The 23,437-nt window shown below is 40.3% G+C and overlaps 1 protein-coding gene across 1 annotated transcript in view; it reads right to left on the reverse strand.

Moving 5' to 3' along the window:
- The window catches only part of NCBP1 (nuclear cap binding protein subunit 1), a 30,344-nt gene continuing 6,907 nt past the window's right edge, over window positions 1-23,437 (reverse strand). The window contains exons 9-23 of the mRNA XM_057373050.1: window positions 22,942-23,039; window positions 21,550-21,613; window positions 18,602-18,712; window positions 17,289-17,353; window positions 16,515-16,577; window positions 15,155-15,229; window positions 13,970-14,073; window positions 13,056-13,178; window positions 11,766-11,868; window positions 10,287-10,380; window positions 7,753-7,856; window positions 6,983-7,097; window positions 1,675-1,818; window positions 1,143-1,256; window positions 1-248 (exon numbers count right to left, since the gene is read on the reverse strand). Of these exons, the coding sequence (XP_057229033.1) occupies window positions 135-248; window positions 1,143-1,256; window positions 1,675-1,818; window positions 6,983-7,097; window positions 7,753-7,856; window positions 10,287-10,380; window positions 11,766-11,868; window positions 13,056-13,178; window positions 13,970-14,073; window positions 15,155-15,229; window positions 16,515-16,577; window positions 17,289-17,353; window positions 18,602-18,712; window positions 21,550-21,613; window positions 22,942-23,039 (1,491 nt within the window). The 3' untranslated portion in view covers window positions 1-134. The remainder of the gene's footprint in view (window positions 249-1,142; window positions 1,257-1,674; window positions 1,819-6,982; window positions 7,098-7,752; window positions 7,857-10,286; window positions 10,381-11,765; window positions 11,869-13,055; window positions 13,179-13,969; window positions 14,074-15,154; window positions 15,230-16,514; window positions 16,578-17,288; window positions 17,354-18,601; window positions 18,713-21,549; window positions 21,614-22,941; window positions 23,040-23,437) is intronic.

The raw sequence follows: 23,437 nt of genomic DNA on the forward strand, positions 1-23,437 counted from the left end.
TTGTTTTATATAGGAGCACATGAAAGCCAGTTTTAGTCAAAAATTCTTCCATCCCCATGTTAAGTTTCGCTATTAAAAAAAAGAAAAATATTCACTAAAGTCCTGCAGACAAGACTCTGTCCGTGAATGATTCCTCAGGCCTGAAGAGCACAGAACTGCTGAAATACAGCCAGAATGTGGTGGTCCAGTTCAGCTGTAAACAGGAGGTTCTCTAGCGTCACCATGTACTGCTGGATTATCTGGTGGTGCTRGCAGATAAAAAAACAAAAACAAACCACATATGTTTACTGTTTTTATATTTATATCAGAATAGGGAGAGAAGTCAAGATATGTAGGAACCACAAATGTTCTTATCTGAATTGTTTAGCACATCTCATTTCCACAGCACACCAGCCACAGATAAGAAAAGCATAATATAGAGCCACTACTGACTGCAAGAATGAAGCCTGTGCCGAAATCCTGCCTTGTGCTCCCTGTAACTCATCACTCATGGATCCTGAATTGTGTTCAGGACAGAATGCCACTGCAGGTATCTTAGGAGAATCATGGTGTTTCCTTTTCTCTGAAGACACATGTACTACCAGGGAAAGGGTTCATCCCCAGGGAGAATTATACCACCCTCCCATTCTTCAACACATGTTGTGCTCGCACAGGTGTAACTTCCTGTAACTAATAATTTTCATCCAGCCACCTGTGCTTGTTAACTGATTTAAATACAGTCAAGTATTAAAAAATTATTTTTAATAGGTATTTATACACCTCATTAAAAGGAATCCTGCAATATTTTAATTCACTTATTTAAAACACATCTATTTTGGCATTCTTGTTTGTTCACAACTTTRCCCTTACTAAGAACACTTAGTTAAGTGGAAGTCAGTGAAATTCATAATCACATCTTGAATACTTTGCCGTATGCTTACAGTGAGGGAATTCTCCACTCAAGGTAAGTCACTCCACCGGACTGTGGCAGAAATTCAGCCAGAGCCAGAGAGTTGTGACATGGCCCCACACCAGCCTTTGGGGAAGATGTGCTGCTGCCACCTACTGCTACTCTCATGGAGCGCTCAGCTCTCCATCAGCAGAGCTTTCCCAATCCAGCACGGCCTCACCAATGGCCTTCCAAACTGAGAAATGAAACTTACCTGCAGGAAGATCTGCTGCAACCTCTCTATACAGCTCTTGTACCAAGGTGTAAATACATCAATTCCACCAGTCTCGCAGCGCACCAAGTGCTCCGTTAACAACATAATGAAACGCTGCAGAGTAGAGGGGAAAAAACCCAAACTTAGTCAGTCTCATCAAATCAAAGTAGAATCCTAAMCTCAGGTAAGAGGATCTGGGGGCCAGAAGCTTTGAAGAGCACTGTGAGARTAACTATTTTGTTTGGCAAACACTGAATTTAGCATGGAAATAAACCAGTTACCTTCTGGTTGTTCAGGAAATTGTGTATCAGCAGAACTACTCTGCTCCTAAGCTCTGGAAACTGATTAGATCCTGCTCAGAGCAAGCCTCTGCAGAGGCATGATGGGGATTAACTCTAACCCACGGTAAAGTCATCAACCCCTATCCATATTCTTATGCCAAGAAGATGCCCCAAGATACAAGTGATGCTGAAAGCTTATAAATCAAGTAACTTCTAAACCCAAAGTAAGAAGAGACTTTGCCCATCATTACCTGGAATATAACAAGGAAGAGATTCTTCTGCTCGCTCTGGGCTGACTCTACTTTTTCCTGCAAGCGCTCTATCTGCTCCTCCAGTGGTCCGTCTTCCCGATCAGTGCTTCGGTCATCATCATCATCGTCATCATCACTGTCTCGCTGTAAATGACAACAGTACAGGACTTAACCAGTTATCTAGCAGGTGTGGATACCATTAATACCCTCCAGTTCCACATATGAAAAGTTCTGCAGCACAAATGAAGAGCAGTACAGGATTACAGGTAAAAATCTGGATATAAAAATGCCAATATTGGAAAGCTCTCAAAAAAATCCATTAATATAAAGATTTCAGAGAAACTAGAGCAAGTGTAAAGATCTATCAGAATTAAGGGGTTTTCCTCTAGGAAGGTGCTGTGGCTGAGGTGCCTCTGTACCAGGGCATGTAGCATGGGCAACAAATAGGAGGAATTGAAAGCCACTGTRCTGCTGGAAAGTTATGACCTTGTCATTCCTGAAAATTGGTGAGATGGATACCATGACTGGAATGTGACTAACGATAGCTACAGGGTGTCTAGAAGGGGCAGAGGTGGAAGGAGAGGCAGAGGGATTGCCCTTTACATCAACAGCAGGGTTGAGTGTGAAGAGTCTCTGAACAGCCAGCTGAAAGCTGGCAGATGACAATCCAAGACCAAGGAACAGAAGGAGCCTTTTGGTTGGTGTCTTGGACAGGCCCCCTGATCAAGAAGAGCCACYTGAYGAACCCTTCCTGCTCCAGCCACACGAGGTATTGTGAGGCTCTTGTGCTGCTGGGGGCTTCAATCACCCCCACACATCCTGGAAAAGTAGCTGCAGGCAATCCTTGAGATTCCTGGAAGGCATGGAGGATAAATTCCTGACCCAGGTAATAGACAGCTTTACAACAGGGAAGGTGTTACTGGATCTGTGGTCACCAACACAAGGGGGCTAATGGGGGACATCAAGATAGGAGGCAGCCTGGGGGGCAGTGACCATGCCTTGGAGTTCACTGTCCTGAGGAATATGGGTCAAGGAAGGGGTAAAGAGAGGTCCCTGAACTATAGGAAAGTAGACGTACAGCTTTTCAGGGAGATAGTCAATGAGATCCCCTGGGAGAGTGCCCTCAGGGACAAGGGAGCGGAACAGAGCTGCAGATCTCCAAAAGAGCAAGAACTTGCAATCCCCAGGAACAAGATCAGACAAGGAAGGCAGGAGACTGTCAAGGCTGAGCAGGGAACTGCTGGCCAAACTAAAAGGAAAGAAGCAAACAAAGAAACAGAGGAACAAGGACACATAACCTGGGAAGAGCATAGAGAAAAGTTTGGTAGTGGAGGGATGGGGTGAGGAAGGCCAAGATGGAACTGAACTTGGCAAGGACACAAAGAACAGGAAGGGTTTCTACAGGTRWGTCAGCCAGAAAAGGAAGGTCAGAGAAGGTGTGTCCTCTGATAATCAGTGCTTGTATACTGTTGTGCACTGTTACCCAATGCATGAGGGGAAGGATGAGACACTCAACAACCCTTTTTGCTGCAGTCTTCAATGGCAACTCTGTTGCCACACATCTCGGGTGATGAACAGCAGGATGGGGACTGGGGGAAGCAAAGTCCCTCCCACTCTAAGTAAAGGTCAGGTTCATGACCACCTGAAGAACCTGAACATCCTCAAGCCTATGGGAGGCAATGAGATGCATCCCAAAATCCTGAGGGATGAGGCTGATGTAGTTGMYAAGCCAYTCTCTGTGACATTTGAAAAGTTGTGGCTGTCATATGAACTCCCAGGTGAATGGAAAAGGRARGGCATTGTACCCRTCTTTAAAAAGGGYGGAAAGAAGGAMCCCAGGAACAAYTGACCTGTCAGCCTCACCTCTGTGCCTGGGAAGATCATGGAACACATCCTCCTGGAAGCTGAGCTAAGGCACATGGAGGACAGGGATATGATTTGGGAGGGCCAGCATGGATTTACCAAGGGCAAGTCCAGTGTGACCAACCTGCAGGCCCATCTATGATGGAGTGACTCCATCAGCGGACAAGGGAAGGGCAACAGATGTCATTTATCAGGACTTCGTATGGTCACCCACAACATCCTTCTTGCTAAAYTGGAGGGAGATGGATTTGATGGGTGGACTGTAACACGAATAAGAAAATGGTGGCATCCAGAGGGTAGTGGTTAACAGCTCAGAGTCCCAATCAGTRGGATATCACTGAAAAGTGGGGTCTCCAGGGACCAGTGTTAGCCTGATTAACGATATAGAAAAAGGGATTGAATGCACCCTCATCAGGTCTGCAGATGACAACAAGCTGAGTGATGCTGTTGCCACTTCTGAGGATGCCACCCAAAGGGACCTGGACAAGCTCAAGAATCTCATGGGATTTAACAAGGCCAAGTTCAAGGGCCTGCACCCGGGTCAGGGCAGYCCCTGGTCCCAGCACAGGCTGGGGATGAACAGATCAGAGCAGCCCTGTGGGAAGSACTTGGGGGTGCTGTGGGTGAGAGGCTGGAYATGACCCAGCCATGGCACTGCCAGMCCAGAGAGMCAAACGTGTCCTGGGCTGTATCCAAAGCAGCGTGGGCAGCAGGGGAGGGAGGGGATTGTGCCCCTCTGCTCTGCKCTGCTCTGCTGAGACCCCACCTGGAACACTGCACCCAGCTCTGGGGGCCCGAGGAAGGAATGGCTGCAGTGAGTCCAGTGCAGGGACAAGAAGATAACCAGAGGGATGGAGCACCTCTCTGGTGAGGAAAGGCTGAGAGAACTGGGATTGTTCAGCCTGGAACAGAGTAGGCTCTGGAGTAATCTAATTGAGGCCTTCAGTACCTGACAGGAGCCTCCAAGAAAGAGGGACTAATTACAAGAACATGCAGCAATAGAACAAGGGTCAATGGCCTTAAACTTAAAAAGAATATATTTAAATTAGATATAAAGAAGGAATTCTTTACTGTGAGAGTGGTGAGGCACTGGAACAYGCTGCCCAGGGAAGCTGTGGATGCACCACAGTTCCTGGGAATGTTCAAGGCCAGACTGGATGGAGCTCTGATCAGCCTGGTCTAGTAGGTGTCCCTGCTCATGGTAAGTGCTTAAAACTAGATGATCTTCAGGGTCCCTTCCARTCCAGGCCATTCTATGATTTTATGATTTATTTAAGGGAAACACAGTCAAACGTAATACACCTGTTAATTTTATTCTTACAAGGTAATGAACAGCTTTTTAAAAACAATCTGGTATAGATTTTTTAAAATTGCATCTACTGCAGCAAGACAGGCAATTCATTAAATGAAGAGTTCTGAAATCTCAGGCTTCAAAAAATAATGCACCTGGTGCAAATTCTCTCTTGCACTTTGTTCAAGAACCCAAATGAATCCAGCTGGTTGGAACAAAAGAAGGCTAAACACTGGAGCCAGTGTTGTTGAAGGGGGGACTCCCTACATTCATGATAAGGAAGGCTACTCTCAAGACTGGAAGGGATCAGGATGGAAACTGATCTACTAAGTAGGGGACATGGCATGTTTCACTGCATCAAAAACAACACAACACCACTGCCCCCAGAACTGACAAAATACACCTAAGTACCAGCCTTGGAAGCTCAGGTGACCAAGTCTTAAACAAGACTACGAGGCATATAGGAGGAAAAGGCAGGATCCGATGGACTATGGTAAATTCACACAAGACACTGCTGCTTTAGTGTCATACAGTTGTTTCTGTGCAAAAATGTCCTTAAATTCCCAGGTCAAAACTTCAAATATCTGTGAAAGAATCATGTGTAACTTGGTACAAATATAGGGCCACCATGTGTTAACTCACCTACAGCATAGGAAATGAAGTTCACATAGGCATAGCTCTGAGTCAGCGTAAAAYATTAAAAGGACTTACCAGAGCAAGTGAGAATTTAGTTTTAGTCTCTCTATAGGAACTTGCCTTTTCCCCATCTATAGAGGTTTTCTGAACTCAAAACGCTAAAGGACCAAGATAAAGCATGCAAACCTTGGACTCATTCTASGGTAAGGCAATCCTATTCATGCTGGGGACATCAAAACTTGGCAGCTTACTTCCTCTAAAAGGCATGGTCATGCAGCAGCGCAACAGCCTGCAGAACTACTCGCTGTTGCATACAAATGTTTCTTCCTGGCACAATACTCATTTAAAGTGCTAAGTAATAAAGAGCTGCAGGAAGAGACAAGGACAGAAATTAAAATACTGGTATATTTAGMGATGCCAGAAAAGCTTTTTGCCTCATAGTAAGATCAATGACTTCATCTAAGTCATCAATAATCACAGGCATTTATTAACTGCTCGTCAATATAGACTGGGGAGCCAAGCAGCTAGGAGGGCTGTTGGCAGGAGTGAGGAAACAAGATGAAAGGGCTAGGATGAACTAACACTAGCAAGCTGTGAGTTACTGGTGATCTCTCAACAGAAGCTTTTGGACAAATGACTGACTTGAGCAGCTTTCCTCCAAAAACATCAGCAGCCTCTGTGTCACATTTTGATATTAACCTCATGTCACATTTTGATATTAACCTCAATGGAAATTTTGGAGCTAGCTAAGGGGTTTATGCACGTAGACACACTTACAGACCTCAAAGAAACACTTGCTTTCTGTAACTCAGAATATTTACAAACTTAATTCTGTCATAACTAAGTACTGCATTCAGCCAAGCTTCCTCGGGTCTCATCTTTTYCAGCTGCCACAAAGACACTCACCCCATTTTACTGCCCCACTTGAGACAAGAGAACACAACAGCAGCTGCTTCCTCATTAGTTTGATGTATTTAATAATGCAACATCATGCAACTGTATTCAGGGAAATAAGCTGGAAGAAGGAAGTCCTATGCCAGTGTCAGAATCCAGCAGCATCCATCAGAAGAACAGTAACAGCCAACTTCTCAATTGCAAATAGCTGTTTCTGTGCACTTCTGCATGAAAGCCACAAGAGCACTCTTTAACAGAACTTACTATAAATAATTTGTAACTGTTCTTACTCTTCTCTAATAAGGTAATTGGAATTCAGATTAGAAGGCAAGAGGAAGACRTGCTCATATTGAAAGAGAAACTTGTGAGAGAGAACTTGAACAGAGCAAATACATACCAACTCCCTTAAGAGAGTTTATTAAATTCTTAAGTTACARCTACCATTAGAAAGGTAGACCAAGAAAATGCATCTGATTTTTGATGTCTCAGTGCTACAGCTGACCATGTTTCTACACACATACTTCCTGAAGAACATAKATATTCGGTCCATAACCAACTACGTGTCTGTCTGTCAGCATGCAGATTTGTGCAACTTAGCTTAAAATTTACAAACAAATAACTCACTCTTTTGTGCTGCCTGGCCAATCTTGCTTTAGTCTCTTCCAGTTCTTTGTGAATCTTCAGRACGTGCTTATTCATCTTACGAATTGTGGAATGTAAGATCTCCCAGATATAAAACCTAGAAAAGACAGAAAGCTCAAAACACTACACTGCACACTACTCAAAATAGAAACCTCAGCATAGCTTCTTAACAGAAAAATCTAAGTGGGAGAATTTCAAAAGCTAAGTATCATTTAAGGAGACATCTACCAGCAGTGAACAAATGCTTAGCATATAGGAAAGCATACTCGTAATGAAAGAAATCTTAAAATAAGTTCTTTCCTATTTGTTGCAGTACACTTCAGACCCAGAATTTTATTTCACGTACACACCGCAAGACTACTAACACCAAACTTGTCTCCTCAGATCCAACAGTTCTCCTGATCTCAATATCAGTGGTGGTACAAGTTACACACCACGCCCCCTAAGACCAGGACAGCACCAAGCTAGCAGCAATTTTACACATAGCAACTGACTCTGGCTAGACACAGTTCCAGTGCTGCTGCACGTCAGCAAGTTTAGATGCTGCTAACAAAATGAAATGGTAGCAACAATCTTGTGCTGTCACACGAACATTAATATCCCAACTCAGAAAGAAAAATTTTCAAGTGTGTACTTTGTAGAAAGAGCAAAAGCCTAATTGTACCTTATTCCACTACTGTGTTTTCACAGATTAAACTATGTACTGGCAACTTAAAACAGAAAATCAAAGACAAATAACAAGTTCTTATTACCTTGTGAAATCATGTGCAAGCTCTGAAGAAAAGATCCAGTTTGCTACTGCAGCACAGTCAACAATCTGTGTCCGAATCATCTTGTCCACAAGAACAGCAATCATCTGTATTTTGTGAAAGACAATACACACACAATCTGTGTAAAATATTTCAGCCTCAGATAAAAACAGATGCTTTGATGCAACTCTACATCAGTGGTATTACGAGTAACTTGAAATACTTTAGCAACTGGGTAGTCTAGCTTAAAACATTTCAAATGAGTGGGTCTGTATCAATTACATAAAGCATTCTAATTTGTAAACAATATTACATACTTCTGAAAGTATCATTCTTTGCTAGCATACATACTTCCATGCAAAGGCAAAAAAATACAAGAATCAGAGTTGGAACGAAGGCTTTAAGAGATGCAAGTCCTAATATTTGACATCAAAGTACTCCACCAGAGCACATCTACCTGTCAGATCACCATAATGAAGGACCTGCTGTTARACTCCTCTCCTCCAACTGCAACACCCTTCAAACGTGACAGTAAACTTTTCTGTACAGGGCCCATTAGCTTCAGGACAGAATGAGCATCCTGTAGTCAATGGAAGGGCTTACTTGCTACAGGCACTGCCATGATTCTGAGGGAGTTGCAAGCCATCTACCAGGCAACTGCAGAGAAGAGCTACTGACTAAACAAGATGCAAGCTGTTCAGAAAAAAGGGCTTATCTTAGTTACTCATGTGATTGAATACCACAGTATCTAAGAGCCACAGCCTGCACTCTATTTATCCTTACAACCACCCGTTGTCAAATGAGGAAGTGTAACAAAGCTCCTTTTAAGGAAGGAAAATTAAAATAACTGAATGAATCATAGAGAGGACTCAGCACTCAACTTTCAAGTCCCAGGATAGCATCTTATGCTCTATTTGTCTTTCTGCATTTCCAGGAAGGATTTCTGATTACTTAGCCTGGTCTTCCAAAAAACACACATCTAGGATTTTGAGAMAACATTTACACTCAATGTTAGAAGTTTCTCTAAATGAAGTCACCAACACCACGTTGCTTTTAAGTCCAGGGACTGCCGACTCCTGCTGTTAAATCACTACCTGCAGCACAGATCAGTCATCAGTGCTTTAAGCCCTGCAAGCATTGCTGGTAGTCTAAACCAAATCAAAGGGTGTTCCCATAGACATAGGAGTCAGATGTACAGTCTGAAAACAGACTCTGGACAAGCCCTGCTGTGAAGGCACCATTCCTTCTATGTGACAACAAGGTTAAGGACTCAGGAATAAGAAAAAAGTCGAGTGTTTGATCAGAAGCACTGAACTGCAGTACAAGCAAGAAAAGGAAATTTAAGTTCCGTGATCAATAGAATAGCAGACCTTCTTAATTTTTGCACTTGACATTTTTTTATTTATTCATAAAATCTAACATGACTATTTAGTCTGGGTTTGAAAACTCCATCTCAGTTTCGCCATGCTGCAATACAAAGGAACGAAGAAGAAGCAGACACAGATATTACACGGCAGCAATGAAATTCTTTCAGCAGTTAAATGGCTGCAAAAAGTAGGTCAGACTGTAAATGTCACATTTTCAAGGTCAGTAAACTGGGTAGTAAGTTAAACATAGTTTTAAAAATCCTCCTTTTCTGATGTTTTTAAGAGAGGTGCCCATTTTTTCCTCCAGAGAATGAACCACAGGTCTAGTCGCAGATGCAAGGATTACTCCTGGTTCTCAGTGGCATTACATACAGTCTGGCCTGTGCAACTGAAAGGTACATTCCACTTTCCAGCACAGAAGTCCACTTTCCAGCAACACAAACAAACCAGCAAGGAATATGCGAAGTAACTAATGCAGGCAAATTTAGCCTGAGTTCCTCATTAATTTCTATTCATAGAAAAATGACAGCTGAGGTAAAACACAACTGCTGTGAAGAAACTGAACAGCTTCAACAACTGAGGCATCTTTAGTAGGTCTTTTAAGGTGTTATTTCCTCTGGCTCAAGAATGAACATTATCACAGCACTGTCAGACTGATCTGTTCTCAACAGCCACTATTGCAGCTCCACTCACCCTGCCCACACACAATAGTGTCTCCAGCATGAGCTCTGTGTAGTAACTGGATGGATTAMACTAGCAATTGTTGGGAAAAAAAAGCACTAAAAAGCCCTAGGCTTCCACATTTCTAGGAATGTGGCCTGTTTTCGATCAAAGATCTACATCTTATTTAAATTTACGTATCTATGTTGTTTTCCAATTTTGAACAAAGCCATGATTTTGGCAGAAGCTGTTCTCTTGTACAACAACCAGCACAGCGTGAATCTTAGTCTTAACAACAGTGAACTCTTGGGAAGGAAACAGCATTGCTGATGGTATATATTTTACATCCAGCCTTCATTTTGGTAGTAATAACACTAAATACAATCTAAACTTTCCTTAAAGTAAAAACAGACAAGTCATTTTTAAAGGATGTAAAGCAAACTTCTTRTTTTACATTTGACTTCTTTGAGTTGAAACTCAAAAATGATCCTCGACATTCCAGCCTCTTACCTGTGGATGATTCTTCCAAACCTCATATACAACCCTCAAAACATGGAGTTTCCCTTCATCACTTTCAGCAAGTGTTTTGAAGACTTCATGAAACCTTATAACAGAAGTAAGTAGTCAGTGGAAATGCTGGGATCAGGTCAAAAGAGCAGCAGATATAAGGCAAGTGGTTTAGATTTGCCAAAAAGGAACTATGTGACTATCTACACCWTTTCTTAGACAACTCTTTCCTGGAAAACCATCCTGAGCTAAAATATTCTACAAAGAAATGACACCTCCTAAAAGCAACTTAGATCTTAGTAGTGAACCTATTCCTTCAAGCTAGGCTACCTTTCTCATACTCGCTAAAGCAGGAGGCAATTTTCTGCCTCATGTGCTTATCTATACACAGCTGAACCAAAATTTGCTGCTTTTTCAGCCACAGACCTGCCTCTTAACGTGCTTCTGCGACTTCAGACACTTATCGTAAGTGCCTCTTTTTCAAGGAGAGGCTGCTAAAAGCATCTATTTTAGCAGTTACGMTGACTGCTACACAGCATTCATAGCCCAGCTTATTGTAATATAACTATAAAGCATAAGAGGCTCTTCTTGATCTCTTGGCTGCCATCGCTATTGTGCAGCGGAGAAAATACCATGGTCTAAGCATTTGAATCACCATGCCTCTTGTACTCCTGACTGCAGGTTACTATCTGCAGCTTCTTAGCAATATTGCCTCTGTAGAGCTTCCAGGTGCATGTTTTTGTAGCAGTTTTATCTATCTTTAGGAACAGATAACTCATTAAAAACATTAAAATTATAAAATAATATTTAAAATTATAAAAAAACTCATTAAGATGCATGTGACTACCCCTTTCATTTAACAAAACCACTTAAAACCAGCCCCAAACATACAGGATTAAAAATGTTATTTTATCTAATTTTTCTTAAAATTGTGCAGTAAATTCTTCACAGTTCCAGCAGGTCTTTAAGGGATACACTCCTAAGTATTCCAGGATGGCTTTTACTCTGCTTTGGTAGACAGAAGAAACTGACAACAGACTGTTTTGAAGTTTCRTGTTTTCTTTTTCTCTCCTTCCTTTTGCATGCAGATGTAATTGTCCTAGATTCATATTCATAGTACAAGATACTGTGATGGCAGCTATCCAGTCATTGAAACATAAGGAGAATGTCTTGTTTCTCACCATAATCAGCAAAAGAGCAATACAAAAATGAAGTAATTTTTCAAACCTTTCTCATTTGCTTGATATAAATCACATGGCTGCAATGTATGTTCTATTAATTCCATTCACGTGTGTATAATCTAGGATTTACACTATTATTCCTTCAGTAAGCAATGCCATTAGTTCTCCTAGCCATTCTGCTTTGTGGAGTACCTAAAACACACGTACTCCACTTTTTTTTGCATTCCACTTTTATCATTCATTTCATTGTCAGAATTAAACTGTTYAGTAAGCTTCAAAATAGAGCACATATTATACTTACTTTGCCAGGGCACTGAAGGAGTGGCTAAAAGACTTTGCAGCTAGATGGAGCAGAGTCTGAACAAAGACTTCTATTTTCAGAGGGTTGAAAGTAAATCCTTCACCTGTAAGTYATTTGAAGTTGAATCTAATAAATACTTCCAGTAAAGCATGTAAGCTATTCRTACAACTGTAGAGATATAACTTATGGTTTTAACTCATTTCACAAGAGTTCCATCATCAACAGAGTTTTGCAGGGTTAAACAAGGAGCTAGTAAAGACTCTTCCAAAATATGCAGTTTCAGGCTCCCATTCTGGAGAAGATGTGCAGAAAGCTTCYTCAACAGCCTGGAATTCTATCAGAAACACAGCCACACCACCAACATGTGACAGCACTAACAGCAACACAGAATGTGAGCAAAGGAAACTGCAGTTGTGCATCAAGACAAGGGCCTGGAAGGCCATAAGGAAGAGGGCTTGGGTGAGGAGGGAAGAGTGTAAGGATTATTAACATGTAGAGGCTGAGCATTCGGGATACAGAAGAAGGGTCCACCAGGCATATACAGCAAATATGGCTGCTAGGGTGAACAGTGTCAGGGGCCCTCTTGCAGCTGATGATAGGCAGGAGAGAGAGCACTAATTAGTGGGCAATGCCTAAAGCAAATCAGAAAACATGACAGTGGATCCCAGGGAAAAAAAATTCACCAGATCATTGCTGCTCTCTGCCTGTGTGGCTGAACCCTTGCAAATACCACAAAAAAAGGTGAAGCATTTGTCCCTGTTTAGATCACTTCAATTTTTTTCTCACACTCCTCATTCCTTAAAATAGGCTTTAGGAATCCGTGTTGCCTGTAGCTGCAAAGCTAAGGAGAATGTGAGTAGTCCCACTGTGAGTTTTCATCCGTGGAACATCCAGTCAGAAGGCTGGCTGCCTTATCTCTTGTGGGACTGCACTGAGGGGAGGTAAGCTCTCAGGGCAGAAGCACTCAATTTCAGGGGTGAGCATGACAGCATGAACTGCTCTCTGCTGCTGGAGGCAAAGGGGATGTTAAATTCTTTTATTCTGTCAGTAACTGCAAGAAAACACATCCCAAGCACCAGGTTACCTCTGTTATGAACAACAGACCAGCCTCTGCACATAAGATATTTAAAAAAAACTGACAATGGTGTATTTAGTGATAAATAGAAACCAAGTACTAGAAGGAAAAACAAAGTTCTGTGAACCAACACACTCACAGCTCCAAAGCATGGTAGATCAATCTACACACAGAATAAATTACAGCCTATCAAAGCCAAGCAATGCATATCTTACCATCATCATCGTCCTGGTTGGGATTAGGCACATCTTTCAAAATGCTGAATATTTCATCATTGCTGGCCTTATTTTTAATTGCAATTGTTAAACAAAGTGCCACAGTATATCCAGGAAGAGATCCTGAAAAAAAACAAAGAGGTCAAAAACATGGAAACTTTTAACATCAATCTGCCTCACAGAGAAACAAGTACCCTTCACAGCTACATCTAAAACTACGTGTTTCCASTATCATTGTCCACATCAACATGTCATAAAATTGCTCATGTTTTCTGCTCTTGATGTTWAATTCAAAACTTGGAGTAGAACCTCAAGAGCTAAGCTCAGGCAGTCACTTTCCTGACTAAGGCTCCACTTCAGTTTCTACCAGTTTTCTAAAAATACAAGACTTCCTTGTTTTTCCTCACTGTATCTTTGATGATGACATTTTCATGCTTGGGACTGTACTCATACCAAGCAATAAAAGGAAYAATAAGGTACCTCTCTACCTCAATCTTTATGGTACCTGTTCCCTCTGTATGCTCATTAAATCAAGTTTACTGGTAAAATATTCTAGTGCTTCATGAAGTTCAAAAAATAATTTCTCATTATCACTTCATATGCTGACTTTTCCACAATGTTGTGCCCAAACAGGGAAAATAAATGAATTGTTCAATTTTAGACTTCTGGCAAATAAAACTGCACAACACCACAGCCACTTCAGCAATAGTAGCTTGAAGTATCTGGATTTTCTTCTCTTCGTAAGTAGCAGAGTGCTTTTTTAGACATACAGGCTTAATACACATTAATTGCTTAAGTGAAGCATATTTACCCATATTCTTTACGAATAGACAATTCATATTACAGTCAATCTAGTGCGCTCCCTCACTCAGAAATACTTCTTCAAATTGACCACTAGTAATCTTAATACTTACTATTACTCTCATCTCCATATTTGTAAATGCACACTGGATTAGCAGGACTGAGGACAGAAAAACTTGCAGGAACAATGTCTATTATTCGCTGATGGTAGGAGAGTCTGGAAATAACAGAAATACTGTTTCACTGCAGAATTAAAATGTAAATAATACCACAGCTAATGACTGCTTTATAGTGTTTCTTCTGCATCTAACTTCCATAGAACAAAAGCTGGGATGCCTATACAACAGCATAGTAGTTTTTGCTAGGTAGTAAGAGCTAAGAAAACCAAATTTACTAGGAGATGCTTTCTATTTTAACTGTGTGATGCTACAGTTTTCATCCTTATACAATTATATCTGCCTTGTGAAAAGGCTGYGAGGTAAGAAGTTTTATGCAAAAACTTCAGATGTGCTGCAGAAAGCTATTAAGATGTTGGCATTTGAAGCAGAAAAAATATGAAACCAGACATCCTCATTTTACTTTCCAGCTTCATTTCACTCCTACAAAGACTTAATTTGCTACCAGAGTTTTTAGTGAAATGCAAGAGCACCACAGAAAAAATTGCATTTGTTGTGCAGCACAATATTTTCACACTTTCGATATGGAATTCACCCAAACCCGGATTGTTTTCATGGTGCATGCTGAATAACATAGGGTTTTTGAAGATTTTGCTCTTTCTCTTTCCTATACCACCCTAATCGCAACAACTTTAAACCCAGACTATTCATCAGAACTACTCATTACGTTGTCTTGTTTGACTTGGAGATTTTGCCTATTTAGACAATTGTTTGTTAGTTTACAGTAAATGAACATCAGAGGCACCTAGAATATCAAGATTACATTCTCAACTTCTAATATAACAGTCAATTCCTTCCAATTCTGTGAATGCTGAATACTTTCCAAGAATATAGTCTAAATAAAACTTCTTTCCATGCCTATGATGCAGCATGTCTTTTTGTAATTACAGGTGTGCATCAACCGTTCACTATGATCTGCATCACCTGCTTCTCCCCCTCTTTAAAGCAGTGCCCTACAGAAGGTAAATCAGATTAAAAATCATACAAACAAGTGATTAATCTCTAGACTGAAACTGACTTGTRAGAAGAGATGTGCTCAAGACAACAGTCAAGTTAAAAAGACTCTGACAGCATTCAGATGAAACTTTGCCTTGAATGCAGCTATGGAAAGATCTTACTTACCGCATGCACTTTTCCAAAACCTCTCTCACAAATTTGGGTTTGGGTTTTTCAAGGTCCTGAGTAAGACAATCTGACCTATCAAAGGACAGAATGTGATGGCTTTTAGCAAAAGCATTTAGTCTCTTTAGTCTCKTTTTGGCTTAGTCTAATAGTACAAAACAATCACAGTCTAAAGACAATGGGATCACTTGGCACTTGGAGTACAGGCAATTTTAAGCCACTGAGGTAAGTTAATCACTACTTCCTTAYTGGCAATTAGCATTTCTGGAACCTCATCTCTGTGTGATAAATTTTCAAATAACTTCCCTTCCCCCAACATATTAAAAATAACTTGTGGCTGTGGTTAGCTGGCTTTCCTTTTCCTTAGGAAAGGAACCTTGTGTGGTTTCATGGTCTGCTCCTCCCTCAGCTCTTCAGGCTGATTTCAACTGCATTTCAGATAAAGAAAAGCCCCAAATACAGTTACTTGCAAGATTTGTGAAAAATGGCGCCACATGAGAGAGATCCACAGGAGCACTGCCATCAAGGAACATCCARGCAAACCAAAATCATCTCTCTGAAAACTGCTGCCTGGTCAGTGAACATGGATATATGGCAGGATAGCCACCAAGCACTTGACTCCGTAAGRGAACAGTACAACAAACTAAACTAAAGCCATAAAACTGTATCAGAAGGGCTGCACCTCTCTCCACAAGGACTCTCAGGCAGATCACCTACAGAAAGCATGTACAGTCGCAGGCTGTGGAAACCATGGAGGACTTGGCCTCAAGGTAATTCTCCCTTGCTACATTGGTGCCAGGAATGGAAATCTCAGGAAACCTGTGCTTAAGACTTTGATAAACTCCAGGGAGTTCCTGCTAAAGATGCAATTCAAAATGTGGCATAGCAAGAACAGGTGGGAGGGCAAGCTCTGATGAAACTGCAGGCACTAGGATTTGGCAGGCAGGAAATAGACCACAAAGTCTCAAGGATAAAACGTATAAATTAAAGGTTAAGATAGGACAGAGACCAAARAGCACAAACCATCAAAAGTAAAAAAAGCTTTGAAGAGTCATTTTGGAAAGTTTGCAACTGACAGAAGGTGCTGGACAAATGAAAGAAAACACATTTCTGCTTCCCAGCTTTAGGGAATGATTACTCTGGCTTGAGATTTATGACGAAGCTCACTAAGGACAACACAGTGACTAAAGAGATTATCAAGATAATCTACCACTGAGTGCTTGTGGACAGATTAAGAAAGATCTCTGACAAACTACAGGACAACAATTAACAGGGCCACTCTGCTGTGACATTTTCTGAAAATGTCTGAAATTTTATGGTTTTTGCAGCATCAGTTTTGAATCCTGGATGTAAAACTTACCAGTCTTCCCAGCTCCAACGGAACTGAAAGTTGCTCAAGTGGTGAGAAAACCAGTTAATAAATCTTTATTAAAAGAAAAAGAAAGCTCTGTTTAATGTCAGAAGTGCAGGAAAACTTTCAGTTGAGCTTTTCTCACAGATGTATTCTACTTTTCAAAGACGGGCCTGAACTCTTTAGGTTATTACATCATTAAAAAGGAATTTTACGTTAACAGATACAAAAGGCTCATTTTGGACTCAGGAAGGTTTTATGGACAAATGGCCTGTCATGCTCCATCATTTCACATGAAGAGATGAAGTATTAAACTACCAATTAAAACTTAATTTACTGYGAATATGCAACTTTCACATTTTTGATGAGACAAAGCAGACTTCACTGAAAGGGCAAAATCACCACCATTCTCCTCTGGGTGGCACATCCGCCATCAACTTCCTTTCCAAGTCACGCCCTGCCCCCAGCCACCAGGGAGCAGGCACAGTGCCAGGTAACAGAGTGCTACGCAACCATGAACAACTTCGAGCATGGAAAAGTTGTCCCCAATSTTCACTGTCCTACATAGACAGGGGAGCTCCAGGGGAGCGTTTTTGGGAGGAAAGGCAAGCAGGCAATCCTCCACCTTCTTTTTAGATTGTTCAAAGCCAGAACCCAGAAAACATTTTGAATAACATCAAGTAGTTTTAACAAGGCTTTCTGACTAGTCTTCCTACAGCCTCTTTGTTTCCTTCTACATTGGATATTGAAGAATATTTTTTATCATCTTTAAAACACTTTTACCTGTCCACACATGTTGTATTCATTGTGTCCAAACGCATGTAGAGCATTTCTGTGGCTTGTGCAAGCTTAAAGTTTCTTATTAAGGTTTACAGAAAAAAAAGTAAGACAGATGTTATTCCTTTTAGGTTTTTAAGAGAATATCATCAACTTTTTGCACAGAAAGCTCCCAGATTCTACTCCAAAATTAGGTAAATTAAGTAAATCCACACTGCAAAAAATGAAGACTATTGGGAGTTCCACCCTCTAATCCCAGCCTGATTCCCAGTTTTTCTTCCATTATTGCAACAAGACTGCTGGCTTCCTCTGCTGAAGGACAGAATTCACATCATACAACAAGCAAAAGTGCACTGTCATAAATAGACATCAGCCTCCTCATGGAGCACTTCTGTAATCTCATCAACCTAGATTCACAGGCTTCTGGTTATGCACAATAAATCTTTGATCATCACTGAAGGCATCAGAAAATACATCTATATTGACTTCACCCAACAAATCCTTTTTACACTGTCCCTATTAACACAAAAATTTTATGCACAGACACACACCCGTTTTGAGGAGACACCTGGCTCTAGCCATTGATACTATGTGATTTTCAAACAGTAAGTAGTATCATGAAGTAGAAAGAAAATATGGGCATGAAATTACCAGTGGACAGACATCTATTGACTGTCCTTCATTCTGTCTACAGCTTGAACTGAAACAGTGACCTAAGGATATAGGGGGCAATGTGGCAGTCAGAACTAGCTGGAAGCCATGCCTGTTTGCTCAGCATGTAGCCACCTTCTCTGAGCTTACAGATAACTACTGACATTTTGAATGCTCCCACTGTGAGCACCAAGTGGGAACTCACAAAAGATCCTTTAAATCACCTGCTACTTCCTACTAACAAAGAGTAGGAGCACTCAAACTGTTGTTAAAATAAAAGATCAAGCCTGTTGCTTCCTTTCTTTCTCAACCTTTAATGTGTCTCTGACCAAGACACACATTGTCCAAACCTAAACAGGAAGCAGTGACAAACAAAAATGGTGTCTTTTTTTTATCCCCTTGCCAAGACAGGAGTTCTCGGGAAGGTCAGAGTAAGTACCAGACCATTGCCCAGAATGCTGAAGGGTCTTGCCTACTTGGCAAATCTACATCTCTGTTAAGTGGGCTGTTATTCCATCTTGCAAGTGTTACAGGCAAAGTTTCCTGCAGCTACTGTAAAATACTAACACTGTAAAATATTAATAGTATTTATTACTATCCCATCTACGGCTACAGAGCAAACAAAGACTGCATTTCATAAATGCTCCTGAGCAGCACTGAAAGGATACAACTTGTGGCAAAGATCCAGGCTGAAGTTTGCACAGCTCAATCAGGAGTGTTGTGTACATGACTTCAATATGTGGTGGAGATGGCAGCTGAAACAATTCCGCAAATATTACCTATAGGAGAGGAAATCACAGAATAAGAGCACAGTCCAATGTGTCCTGCAAAACTCTCAGCTTCAAAATTGTGGCTATCAATCCTAAACAATTACCTGCCCCAAAAGACCTGTATTTTTTTGTCAAATGCATGTTTTAAGACAAAGAGAGAGAACCAATGAAAAGCAGTTGCACCAAAACTTTGTACTAATACAGTTCACTCTAACTGCCCTTATCCTTTTATAGTAATACAACACCAGCATTATACATCTATTATGCCTAACAAACATAGCACGTAATTGTAGAAAAGGGTAGTCATAATATGACCTACTGCAGTGATACCATACGATCTGAGAATAGCATAGATAATTTGATCCTACAAATAACAAACTTCAAATTTGTTAAATGAAACCTAAGCAATATTTGCATTAAAATTACATTTATATGTTTTCCGTTGTGTCCTCTTTTCTATATAAAACCATGTATAAATAAAGTCACAACTTTAAACCAGCATTTATTACAAAGAACATCTCATACAACAAATAGATATGCTCACTACCCCTTGCAAGAAATCCTTCTAAGAAACCTGAAAATAATCCTGTGTTTTTAAGTTTGCCAATAATAACAGCATGTGAGCCACTGAGTGCTAGGGAAGAAGTGATCACTGTACAACATCCACCTATGAGTTTCTGTTTATTTTGTATTCTATTCTCAACTTAAAATAYGTCCAAGGAATTGGGAAACTTATTCATTATGGGTGATCAGTTTCCTCTTTAAACTTCTGAATAAACTGTAAAGGAGGTTTTTTTTTAGAACAGTCTTACTTGTAAGAAATCAATATCCATTTATAGATTCCAAAAACAGCACATGAAAACACACTGACTAGAACTTGTTTTTCTAAGGAAGGACTTGAAAGCAGAAAGAGACCATAAGATGCTGAAGAACCTTTCTGTGCAAGCATRATTTGGACATATTGTTAAGATAGCTGAAAGGTAGAGAGATTGCAGTTAGGAAGAAAACAGCTCCATTTTTCAAGATAGTAAATAACAACTGGATAATCAGTTGTTTTATGTTTGAGATACTACACAAAACTGTATTTCTGACATTGATCACATGTTCATTACCAAATATTCAGTTGAAGTACTTCATATTGTCATGCCATATTTGGTGACAATAACAAGGCCACAAGAAAGAAGACACTGATGTACTGGAAATCTGAACTGTGTCGAGTGCAAGTTGTACCAAAAACTGTAGGAGCAGTGAGGCTGCACAGACATTTTCTCTTAATGACTACCAAAAATACCCATATGTGCATCTAGAAGAAGCTACTGAGAGCAAGGTATCACATTCCAGTATTTCACACRGGTTTCAGGTAGTATGGAGCATTCTGTGATCAAGAAACTGCAAAGTAGAGGCAAAAGTGGAAACACTTGTGAAGGTACTGACAGCTACTGGCAGGCTACATTTACATCTGCCCAACTCTTTTATTCTGAACTTGAAATAACATTTTCCTTTATTYGTTAGACCACATTTTTTCTACACACACAGTAAGTTCTGTGACTTACTGAAAAAGTTAATGATATTTCACAGACTGAACTGTTGTTGAAAGTTATGTATCACCAACATGACTGTCAGAGAAACCTTACATGGGTGGAGTAGTAAGCAGAATGAACAGAAGCATGAAAAAATTCTATGCTAAGCATTAAAAAATCTAGATCTTCATTAAAAGTAAGCAGTCAGATAAATTATGAAGTGAATATTGCAAAAAATATTGGGAATCATTCCAGTGTTAGTCTCAGAATTTGCATTTTTTTTTTTTCATCACTTTTTACAGTACTTCAAGATACTGCAGGTAAAATCACTGAACATACTTCTATGTTAAGGCATAAAATTATCCCTAATTTTAATACCATTTAATCTTATAAATAAACTTAATACTGTCCTGAATTCAGAGCGGAAAAAAAGAACAAGGTGACCAAAATTCATGCAACTTCACAGCTTATCAGAATATTYGGTGCCTACAGGAATTCTCAATTCCACTTTAGGATAAATCTTCTATGTAGGATTACTCCTTGTCATAATTAGCTCTGAAATACATACTAATAGTTACTTCCTCATAAAGCCTTTATAAAACAAGTTGCTGTAATGTGTTAATCCATAGCAATTATTGATGAAAATCAGTGAAGTTCTATACAGCTCTGCAACTTGGAAACAGACTTTTTAAAGAAGGCAGTAAAAGAAAATGTATGCTGCTCTGCTGGTCCACATTACAGCTATCTAGAATTCTCTAATAAASAGAATGTCCTGGAGGAAACACACTGCTACTTCACTGCAAGTTCTTTTCAGGGCTAGTAGGACAAAACAATTCAGAAGATCTGCACATGAAATCACGCAGAATGGCTGAGTCTAACTGGAGATCATCAAGTCAAAAGCCCTCTGCATGATGCAGGGTCACCTCGAGCACATTGTTTAGGGCTGTGTTCCRCTAGGTTTTGAGCTTCTTCAAGGATACAGACTCCACAAGTTCTCTCTCCAAACTCTTCCAGGGCTTTATCACCTTTGCATTAAAATTAGATTTTTCTTATGTTTAAATGGAGTTTGTGGCATTTCAGTTTGTGTACATTTCCTCTTGTATTTTAGCTGAAAATTGAATGCACCAAGTGAAAATGACAACAAAAGCACAAGACTATCGCTCAACTGTATACAGCCTGCTCATTTAAAAGCTGCTGGTTAAATTCAACAAAATTCTGGTTGATTCCCAAATCAGACTGTAATTTAAGGAACCTATAATGGAACTAACTGGGATGTGTTACTCATGAAATAACAAACTCCAAAGAGTGATCTATAAATATCCGTACCTCTACTATATGGTAGTTCAAGGGGATCTTGTTATTTCCTGGGTAGCTCAAMAGCTGTGCAGCACTGCAAAACCACAGATAGAGAGATTTAATTCAAACATAACCAAGCAAATGTGATATAAAGATCAAGTAACAGAATTACAGAAAATGCTTAATTCTGGGCAAGAGTTCCCATAAAAACAGCACCGAACAAATCAATAACCCTTCCAAAGTCTGTTACTGAACCCATAGASCACTTGAAAAAGAAACATCACAAGTACACAAAAACCACATTTAGGCTAGCATTGCCTGAACTATGATTTGTAACAAAGTTTTCTCTCTATGCAGTAGTAATGTAGCTGGAACATTATCCTGCTGCCCGTGACAGCTTAGCATAGAAAGTCACAGTGATCTGTAATTGTGGCATGTACACATGAAGAGAGGAAAAAGATTACCACAAACGATTAGATGTTCAGAATTACTTGAAAGCACAATTGAACTAATGGTTTATAAAAGAAACTCTTGTATTTCAAATGCTTTATCTTTTAATCAGGTCATTATGCCCTACTACTACTGCAAAGCAAACCACTATTCTGGCACATTTTGTATCTCTCCTGGTCTTTTACTTTCCTCTGAGAATTAATAAAGACTATGCCAGCAACTGCAACAACATTCAATTTCTAGTTTCTGCTGGATCAAACAGCTGCAACCACAAAACTTTATCACATGCCATCACGAAAAACATTCCTGTTCATTTCTTGCATACAGTACATGGTTTGGTGGTTTTCATACAGAAGCGTGACAGCTGTGGCAAACCATCTCGGTCATCAATTACCCACATCAGATAGTTCTCTGGCAGAAATGAAGAAAAGTGCCCTCATTGACTCCTGGCACACATGAATTGCAACTGACGAAATCTGGCCCTGCAGTGACTCCCCAGAGTGAACTCAATTATCTCTTGCTTGTAATTCCCACAGGAAGCACAACAAGGAGGTGTCCGTAAACACCAATGCTCAGTCAGCTGCAGATGAACCAGCTCAAGGCTCACTGCTCCAACTAATCAGCATTCCAGGAAGCACAACACAACCACATTTTCCACAGAGCTCCCATGAGGAATATGGTGTGTCCACGTGCTTTTTGCAGCACATTCTGTATTATCAAGGGATTCCCAAGAAACCACTGGCCCTTGATTATGCAGACTCTCTGTTATCTGGATGTTATGAATACACAACATTCCAGGCAACAGTTTTATCAGTTAAATGTAGTAAATAAATTTTCACCGCAAGCTTCAGATAACTGAAGCTTGATCKTGAGCTCTTGCCTAACCAGTGTAGGACATATCCCCGCTGGCAYCAAAGCCACRGTAGCATGTAAAAAGTGCCAGGGGCACCAGTACTAAACTCCTTCTCCTACCAAGTCTTTCTCTCTTTCCAGTGGGATTTGATGATGCAGTGGAGGTTCTCTTCTATTACAAATCTTTCAACTGAGTGGCTGCCAGGCATGACAGGACCCTGGTAAGAAAGAAGGAAGACACRTGAAGATCACTGCTAATGCAGTGGCACCACAGCCAGCAAGCTATCTTAGATACATTTACAGGTGGAAAAAAGGAGTTCAACTTCCACATAAACACYGTCAAGTCTCAACTCCCCTTTATCCTTCAAGACTGCAAAGCTGGTATGATATATTTCACACAAATCTCAAAGTCACTCATGTTTAAAACAAAATGAATACCAGGACTCATTAAAAGAAGAAATAAGAGCAAAATTAGAGAAAATTATTCAAAGTTCACAGAGCYTCTGCTTCTTCTTCGGCTTTGTGGAATCACTGAGGAGGCTACCACCATGCAGGCTGAAAAGGAAATCACAGCTGAGCTACACTATGATAAAGAAATAAAACCAMAGAGTGGAAA

Source organism: Malurus melanocephalus, unplaced genomic scaffold, assembly GCF_030028575.1.
Source record: "Malurus melanocephalus ecotype Western Australia unplaced genomic scaffold, MMel_1.1 scaffold_184, whole genome shotgun sequence".
Classification (NCBI taxonomy): Eukaryota; Metazoa; Chordata; class Aves; order Passeriformes; family Maluridae; genus Malurus; species Malurus melanocephalus.